This window comes from Rhyacophila brunnea, unplaced genomic scaffold (assembly GCF_057557595.1).
Source record: "Rhyacophila brunnea isolate RB1 unplaced genomic scaffold, BYU_Rbru_1.0 scaffold_13, whole genome shotgun sequence".
Taxonomy (NCBI): domain Eukaryota; kingdom Metazoa; phylum Arthropoda; class Insecta; order Trichoptera; family Rhyacophilidae; genus Rhyacophila; species Rhyacophila brunnea.
In genome coordinates, this window is record NW_028232785.1 from 30,104,581 (window position 1) to 30,114,610 (window position 10,030).

General features: G+C 33.6%; 1 protein-coding gene across 1 annotated transcript; it reads left to right on the forward strand.

Annotated features, from left to right (window-relative positions):
- Positions 1-2,386: 2,386 nt before the first annotated feature.
- On the forward strand, positions 2,387-4,431 carry LOC147077241 (uncharacterized). The gene has a single exon (XM_085940760.1). The coding sequence runs from the start codon at positions 2,715-2,717 to the stop codon at positions 3,804-3,806; it is 1,092 nt and encodes a 363-aa protein (XP_085796886.1). The 5' UTR covers positions 2,387-2,714; the 3' UTR covers positions 3,807-4,431.
- The last annotated feature ends 5,599 nt before the right edge of the window (positions 4,432-10,030 follow it).

Sequence of the window (10,030 nt, forward strand, 5' to 3'; positions counted from 1 at the left end):
AAATGATTTAGTAGCTAGGTGACCGAAACGTGTGTGAACACAGTACATTAGTGAGTGACGGGTCAAAATTAACAGAGCACAACGTAACAAAGCAAACATAAACAATTAACTATTTTTTTTATTCAACGAATAATTCACAAGATTTAAGAATGTACTATTCTTTTTATTGAACGTACATAATTTATGACTTCTGAAAAAATATAGTATATAACCAATAGAAAAAAAAACTTTTTTGTTTATAAAAATTCGACACCAAGCAGGATTGGAACCTGCGTGATGAACCGAATTCGAAGTGTTTTCAAATTATGTATGTTCAAAAAATAAATAAGTTAATAACTTCATGTATAATGGTTATATTAGAAGCATTGGAGGAAGAAATTCTACGACAACTAATAAACTTGATTACAGATAACGTGTTCAGACTTGTCTCGTGGCTTGTTTAGTATTTAGTGAGAGGTGGTAGCGGTCGCTACTCGATCGAAAAATTAGAACAAAATGGATGACTCGACTAAATGATTTTACTAAATTACTCGACAAAATGTCTCATAATACTATCTTGATCGCACCTCTTAGGTACTTTCTCTTTCTCACAATTCAGTAGGTATGTCTCACTTTGTCAAATGAAACCTAACAGATATCTGACAAATATAATTGTAATTGGACTCACGATTGTACTCGGTCAAAACCAAATGCCGCCTATTCGATGCTTGCATTCTGACGGTGCTGCTTTACGGTAGCGAATCATGGCACCTTACGAAGGCTCAAAGCAACCGTATTATGAGCTTCGAAAACAGATGTGTGCGACGAATACTGGGTGTGCGGTGGTATGACTTTAGGAGAAACGAGGAGATAAGAGAACGCACCAAGCAGCATCTCATCACGCTGAAAGTGAAAAAGCGACGCTGGACCTGGCTCGGCCACGTGCTGCGGATGCCAGAAGAGAACTTCAACCTGGCTTGCCTGTTCTTCAAGCTCACTGGATTCCGGCGTCCTGAAAGGCCGCTAAATACAATCTACAGAGTGTATACGGCGTAACGAAGCAAGAAGACTGGCGAGCGACAAGGATTCTTGGAGGCGCCGCGTGGTGTCCATATGCTCCAGTTAAGGGACGGATATGGCCAAAGAATAAGATAATTATATTTACTAAATAATGTTATCGTTTTTGAAAAATTATAACATAATCATTACATGTAATATTGGCGATTCTTAGAATAGTTTCAATATGTTAATGACGTCGTGCATATTCACTGAAATATTTGCAGCTTAACGTGGTGACAGCTAAGGGCGCAGACACACGGCATTGCAGTCGACGTAGGTCTGCTTTGATTCAAATTAAATCCAATTAGAATCACTAGGATAAAACAAATCCTATTTGTGATTCTAATCGGATGCAATTGGAATCAAATAAGACCCTGCGTCGATGCACGTCTACGCACGTCCACTGCTATGTCATGTGTCTTCAGCCAAAGCATACAGTAAAGGGTAATACCTATTATACTTCTCAATGGATTTTTTGTTTACTGTTAACATGATCGTAAGCTCAATTGAGCGTAGTTATACGCAAAGCAGCCATTCCACACCAACCTCAATAATCAGAGATAGAAGCACTTTTATATAAAGTGTGTTTCTTTAAATCCACAAAGCCTGTGTATACTGTTTATACATTTTGAATGATAGATATTATATATGATTTTGTGTAACTTTTCAAAAGATAAAACATAATATCTATGAAATTATGGTGTTTTAGCAGTTCAGAATGTTTTGTGCAAAACCGTTTTTTTAGAATGTTCATTCTGGAATGCAGCCAACTCTTATTTTTGTAAGAAAAATCTTTATTTTTGTAACTATTTTCAAAAAAAAAAACCTAAGTTACTCAAGTATTATGGGAATTTCAAAGTTCTGAAAATATTTCGAAAAACTTGTAATTTATAAATTAATATTTAGCTGCCTGGCACTAATTTTTACATGAAAAATCTATATATTAAATTATATTATATATTTTATATATAATAAAATGAAAAACATATAATGTAATTGAGAAAATAGTGTTTATTAATTGAATGTAAAAAAAGACACCTTACACAGTTAGTATTTTAATAATTAGGTACATAATATTATCATGTGGTTGCTTTATGCAGATCGAAAAAGTCATATTCTGCGATTTGTAAAAACTTTAAAACGCATTTATATAAGATTTTTGTAAAATAGCAAATTGGCTGATTTGTGCAGAACGTAGAACAAACGTGTGAGATTATGGAAATGACAATAACTCATTTTTTTCAAAATTGTGGCTTGGCTGTTTTGTGTACAACTACGCTTAATTTATGTTAATTATATTCTGCTTGTATTCATTGCAGATTCCTACCACAAGCAAAGTTGACAATCCACAGTATTTTGACTCAGCAGTGAAAACTATTGATAAATCCATACTATGTGACAATTCCAAGAGTAATACTTATATACATTCAGTGTCTGTAGACACTCAAAAGGAGGATATCAATTATGAAATACCTATTATACATGAATGCGATATCAAGAAGGAAGTTTTAGATTTAGGAAGTAATAAAACTGAACAAATATTATCTTCGAGTTTTGTTAAAATCGAAGTCAAAAAAGAAGTCAATGAGTTGGAAGTTGATCAAGGTATTAAATGTTCAAATTCCATTGAAGGTGTGACTAAGAATGACAGAGTAACTCATGACAGTGATGATAAAATGAATAGCAGTACTGAATACAAAATTGATGAAATCGTCAATCATGATAGTCACTCGAAGAACAAAGTTATTGATCATAAATTATTACATTTGACTGATAATAGTAAAGACAAGCCAGTTCTTGAAAATCGTTTTAAGTGTGACGAATGTATATCTGCTTTTAAATACTTATGTGATCTCAAAAATCATAAGCGTACCCACAGTGGTGAAAAACCATATAAATGTGAAGTGTGTTCAGTTGCTTTTGTAACTGTGAGTAACCTTCATAGACACAAAAGAATTCATAGTAGTGATAAGCCGTTTAAATGCGATAGATGTACGTATACATGTAAAGGAAGCTTGGATCTAAAAAGGCATAAGTTATCTCATAGTAACGAAAAGCCACTTAAATGCGATGCATGTCCTTTTGTATGCAAACGATCAGAGGAGCTTAATAGACATAGAAAGATTCATAGCAGTGAAAGACCTTATAAATGTGACGTATGTTCTTATACTTGCAAACAAATGAATCAATTAAACAAACATAAAAAGATTCATACGGATGAACGGCCTTTAAAATGTACAATTTGTCCGTATTCGTGCAGGCAAAATGAAGATCTCAGAAGACACAAAATGACACATAGTGGAGAAAAACCTTTTAAATGCGATGTATGCTCATCTGCGTTCGCATACGTTGGTCACTTGAAAGAACATAAAAAGATACATAGCGCTGATAAATCTTTAAAATGTAATCTATGCTCTTATGCTACTTTCAGAAAGACTTCGTTGAAAAAACATAAACTTGTTCATAGTCTTGAGAACCAATTCAAATGTGATATATGTCCGTTCACATGTACAGGTAAACGAAATCTTAAAATCCATGCATTGATTCATGCTGACAAAAAACCTTTAGAATGTAGTTTGTGTACTTATACATGTTACCAAAAGAATACAATGAAAGCTCATCAAAAAAGACATACCAGTGAGAAGTCCTTCAAGTGTGATTTATGTTCATATGAATTCACGGAAAATTCATCACTTCTATTGCATAAAATGACTCATAATGACAGGGAGCAAGACACTGATACATTTCAAGTAAAAAAAGAAAATTAAATAAAAAAAAATTCGAGCCGCCGTATTATAATGCTGACCTTTGGAAATATTAGAAAAGAATTTACATGTTTGGAACCAGGCTCTGTTTAAAATGACTACCATATAAAACAAAATGTTATTTTACAGTTTAGTATTCACTTTACTAACATCCACAATATTGACTACTCATCGTGGATTAGGCCGGAACCAACTTCTAGTGCCATTATAACAAGGAGTAACTCATATTCTGTAATTAAAATCTACCTTTCTGTTCACATTTGATTAACTGTAAGACATTTTACCCGAGTGTTCTGCCAGTGAGCCATTTCCGATAAGGTCACACGAAAATTATCTAATGACAGAGTTAGGTCAAGAAACAGCCATTAATGAGTTTGAGGAGAGAAGATTGTTACCCATAGTTTTTATTTTGAGTTAAAAATATATCATAAAAAACACTTTAAATAACTAACATATCATAATCTAATAATATGTAGCTACCAGAGTGTGCATTAATTTGAAATAATTTATTTTAAGATTGTTTTAATATAATTTAAGTAGTTATATACCTACCTAGTTGACGGTACTATACTCTAGTTTCATATAAATTTTTTACACAGGTAAGTATATTTTTCGCCAATGTTTAATATTTCCCTATATAAAATACAATAAACAAATTAAAATTTATATTCATATGATATTTTAAAATTTATACAGGTATTTTAAAAACGTTTTTTACTTCACCCTGTCACTGAATTACAAAGTCACGCATTTTTTTGGGTTCGTTACATACCTACCTAGGTACCTACGTCCTTTTTGACATTTCAAGCCTTGTGCATATTATGGTAATCTTGTAGTACCTACTTAATGCAGGATGAAAGATGATCGGGGATCACTACAGGCCTGCGATTTCCTTACTATCGACTCGTGTGTCACCCGACGACATGACGTAAGCCAATACACGCTCGCGGCAAGCCGCCCAACGCACACGGCTCACCATAGATATTATTATGCTGAAACCCCTATTTGTGTATGGGGACAATGGATAACGCCAGTGTTTGAGTAGCGTTAATTTCTCGAATGCTATTATCACTCCGGTAGTACGTCACAATGATGTCATATGACGTCATGTCGACCGGGCGACTTCAACTCGCAAGTTATAACATAAGGCCCTTATTACGTATCAGTATCATCCGGAGTACTACGTCATGCCCCTTGATATTTATCTCGTTGACAGTGTACAATAATGTCACAAAAACTTCAAGTAACTGTCTTATAAATATGAAACCACATAAATACACCTTTTGGGGTATAATAGATCAATTAAACCGGCTGTATTGCGCTAGATCATTGCCGACTCAAGTAGAAAACACATTCACAACGACTGGTCCTGCTTTTTCCGCCACTCCCGTTGTTGTCTATGGATTACCTGTCATTGCCTGTCATTTTTCTATAGAGTGCTCTTACTGACACGTCTGTCGTGTTTACACAGGGAATGGTTTGATTTGGATAGATGAGTTACATGATAAATAATACACTAGCATTAACACACCTGGTGGCCGCGATGCTTAAGCGTTGGACTATAACGCCGTGGGTCCCAGATTCGAATCCTGGGGCCGGCAGGTAGGTACACATATTTTTTTCAATTTGTGTGTCAGGGTATGGACCTAATAGGTTGAGCAAGTGGCTGACATTCATTTCTCGTAAAAAACAAAATCCGTTAATACAAACCTTTTATCTGTGGAAGCCCATATGATTCTATTAGGATCGGACATGGTCGAAAGAAGAACACACCTTCTACAAATGTAACGCATAGATCAGTGCTACATATTTTTTGGAAATCGATATTTCCACCGGTTTTTGTGTAAAGGACTAGTCTGACTTTGACATCTGATGAAAAACAGGAATGTATATTATTGATAAATAACACTGATAGTTAATATATTTGATTTGAGATTTTTTTATAATTCAATTTGAAACGAGAAAGGACTAATTAATATTTCAATTAATCTGGGAACTGATTTTGTCAGCTGAAAAGCGAAGCACTCGTTGCTTGTGCAAAACGATACGCTCAGGCTTTATTAATCTAAAGATGGCGCTGAGCGCTAGATACAAAATGGCAGCCATCGACATTGACAAAGGCTATGAAAGTGGGTGGTAGAACAGAAACACGGTAGGACAGTTTAACACGCTATTTATTAACAGCAAAAAGTACACGCCATATAAGTCAATCGGTAGGGCGACCCTGTGTTCCGGGGGCGCAGAGCACGAGACATGGGCTGGGGCGCCGGCTCGGCCAAGACACCAGGCACAGGCTGGGGCGCCGGCACAGACAAGATGCTGGACACGGGGCACATGCTGGGGGCGCCGGCACATGCATGGTTGGAATTAGGCTGCGGCAGGCTGTGATTTTTTCGGAAAACTGATGGTTCGGTCAGCTGCATCGCGATGATATCCCGAGGGATACCTTCAACTGGTATCACAGTGTTCCACAACATATTTGAAAAATGGGCCAATTTATCAATTTTCTAATTTTTCACGATCTACAGTGGATAAAAGTGTTGAAAAATAAATCTTATTATATTTAGGATCGATATTGAATGGAACACTGAATAACATCAAATTGAGAAAACTTCTTTTAAAATCTTCAATCAGGGTAGGTAACTAATTTAAAATTTATAAATTAATTAGTCATGTTTATTTATTTGAAACGCAATATTTAAATTCACATCAACAAATTTATGTTTTTTTCAAGCTGGAAAAATTAAGCATTATATTTCTTTGTTTTGAAAAAGTATTTTTAATACCTATTTATATTATAATGAAATAATTTCATATTTTAATGTATGATGGGTAATTCTCTCCCCAACGTTTGATAAAAAATTCGCTGGACCTTATAGCTCGCGTTGGCGAATCGCATGCTACTGGATTATTTGTTATGTTAGGTTAGGTTTTCATTTTTAAAGAAAAATTATTATTGTCTGCAATGCTCCACGAACAACGCATAATTTTTTCATGTCGGTGCTTTACCTATATAATATAAGTACTCATCTGTATAGTATGAGAAGGGTGGAGGTAGGCTGTTTATCCGCCATAATTAGTGCACTTTAAACTTTATTAGTCATACGTACTTGTTTGTATTGAACTAAAACTACAATTTACAGATGGTATTGGTTAGTTTTTAAAAATCAATTAAACCCTGCCCAGCCAAACCATAATAGTTTTGGTATATTTTGGGCGATACAACAAAATTGTGCACACTTTTCATTCATACATATTTGTTTTCATTGGATTAAGAATACATTATAACACATGATGTTGGTTCATTTTTTTAATTCATTAAGCTCTGCCTAAACCAAACCATAATAGATAAAAAATGTTATTCTATGTATAAAATATTCATGGTTATGTATGATTTAATTGCATAATTTTAGACATTTTATAGATATACGAGTATTTTTGTATAATTATTATCTATTATGGCTTGGTTTTTGCAAGGTTTAATTGAATTTTAAAAACTAACCAACACCATCTATCTGTAAATTGTAGTCTTATTTCAATGAAAACAAATAGGTATGACTGACAAAGCTTAGTGTGCACTGTTTATGGCGGATCTTAACAGCCTAGCCATCTCTTTCCGATAAGTAAGGTCACGGCGAACTGTGGTGCGGTGAAATGCAATAGGTACGTACAATAATTTACATGTAACCATGTAGAAGACCAACGCATCGACTAATTTGAAGGCCCCCTACGATAAAAAAACAACAAATTCATGTTCTAAAATAATATAATTCTACTTCAAGTACTACAACATGACGTAGGTACGTAGGTATATAATATTTGCAACTTATGTTTTCCCTCTTATCTTACGCTTAACAACGCATGATCTGCATACTGACCACACTGATTATAACATTATTAAAATGATAACTGAGTGATTATTTTGAAAAATCTAAATAATTGATGTTCCTTACTAAAAAAATTAAATCGTCAATTTGTGAGAAATACGTATTTATTCTTAGTGTAAATTAATGATTGTGTGGCTAATTTGAAAATTATGACGAATCGGTTGCGTTATTTGCGTTATATAAAATCTCCGTTGAAGTTTCCAGTAATTTGCTGTTCCCTCGAAAGTATGAAAATGACCTGGTATTGAAACAAAAACAAAACTTGTGGTAAGCTAGATTCTTTGACTAGCTATTAATAATTATCTTGTAAAATTACACACTCAAGAAAAGGGACCGCTTATTGGAACGCCACTGGTTTATTTCTATACACTTTAACTTACATATATCACTAAATTATTTATATGGTTTCTCGTTGTTTTTATTTTTAAAGAACCAACTGTCGTTAATGTGTTAATGTGTCGTGTTAATCGTTTGTTTACGTAAGGAATTTCAAATGGCCGACAATAATAAATTCACTGCCTAGGCAACGGAAAAATTCTAAACTGAATTGAGTTGAAAGCCAAAAATACACTCTGATCTGATTTCCCAAAAGGTCCATTTACCTGGAACACCCAATGTTAAAACTCCAACATTTTTTGCGTGCATTTGTTTGTGCAACGTTAGTGCACGTTTGTGCACGATTTTTTTTCGTTTGTGCACCTATAATAACCGAAAAATTCCAATTTCAAATTGGGTGTTCCAGCTAAACGTTGGGTCACCCAATGTTGAAATTTCAACTTTTTTTGAGTTCATTCGTTTGTGCATCGTTAGTGCACGTTTGTGCACGCGTTTTTTTCGTTTGTGCACGCACATTAAGGGGGTTATTCGCATTTCAATTTGGGTGACCCAGCTAAATGCTGGATACTTGTGTCACTAAACATGTGTTTTTCCTTAAATTTAAATTGTAAACACTTGTGTGTTGGTAGTGAACGTTAGTGCACGATTTTGTTTTGCTTTTTCACCTATATTTAGCGCGCTATTCAATTTTAAAGTTTGTATGCAAAACCTGACTGGGTGGGTTTAAAAAAATATTTTGTAGTTAAATCTCTTGTTGCAAAGCTAGTGCGCAATTCTGCATACTTTTTTATTTTTTTTCTCATATAGTGCGTGAGTTATTCTATATGAAATATTTAATGAACGTTAAGTAGAACCACCCAACAAACTTTTTTAATTTTTTATTAAGTCATCAAGTTGTCTATTATTGGCTTACGTTTGTGCACGTGCTTTTTTGTTTTATCGATTATATCGTGAGAGATATTATTTTTTAAATTTTAGGGACTTGATACTTGAACCATTAAATTTGCCTTAAAATTTTTTTGTTTAGTGCATCCTATTTAATTAATTTATGTAAACTTTTAGCACGATTTATTTTTTTTTATCTCTTATATTAAGCTAGTAATTAGATTTTGAGTGGCCGTCAAGTTTTAAAACCAAACATTTTTTTTCCACATTTTTTAAATGCACACCTTTGAGTAATTTAATTACATGATTTTTCATGAAGTTTTTATTGTTTTTCCATTTAAATTACGCGAAAAATTCGCATTTTTCCATTTTCACTAAGTACCCCGTCAAAATGTTCTAAACAAAAACGACCGCATCCGTTTGGAACATCCAGTCAAAAGAGTCTCCTCAAAATAGCCAAAACGGTGTAAGGTGCACTAAATATGTCGGTTTATAATAGACTACCTCAAAATTGACAATCTGATTACACAAAAGTGTCAAAATTACAAAATCATTCAACTTTCTTAACATTTATCTATTTATTTATGATTTTGAATGGATCAATGTCAGTTTAATAAGGAAAAATGCAGTCAATTATATAATTATACTTACCTACTGTTTTTTAAAATGATCTGTAATAAAAATAAGTACCGTTAAGTTATTAGAATACAATTAGGTATGCATAGTTTTGAAAAATGCAATAGGTATGTTTTTATGCAACGATATTTTCTTCAAAAGATAATATTGGAATGACATTTATATTTTTTTTTATATAAAGGGGTTAACTTGCAGGCACTTAACTCTTCCTAATAATATTTGCTTCTTCTTTTTCTCAGTTTCTCCAGGTGGTGCAACGTATGCTTGTAGTTCTGGTAGGTGTTATGTTAGGAGAGAAGTGTTAGTCACATCATATTATGCTATTCAGAATCGATATCAAATAAAGTTTTGTAGGTTCTTTAAAAAGTTATTGCCTCTGACAGCTTCGACAATTGTTTCATGCAAATGGTTTTCTTTTGAATGTGTGTGTTTATTAGTTCTTAAACAACGTACCTACTTACATATCTGTTTACATTTATATTT

Coding starts and splice junctions, on each gene's coding strand:
- LOC147077241 (XM_085940760.1), top strand. CDS start 2,715: ATGAATAGCAGTACTGAATACAAAATTGATGAAATCGTCAATCATGAT.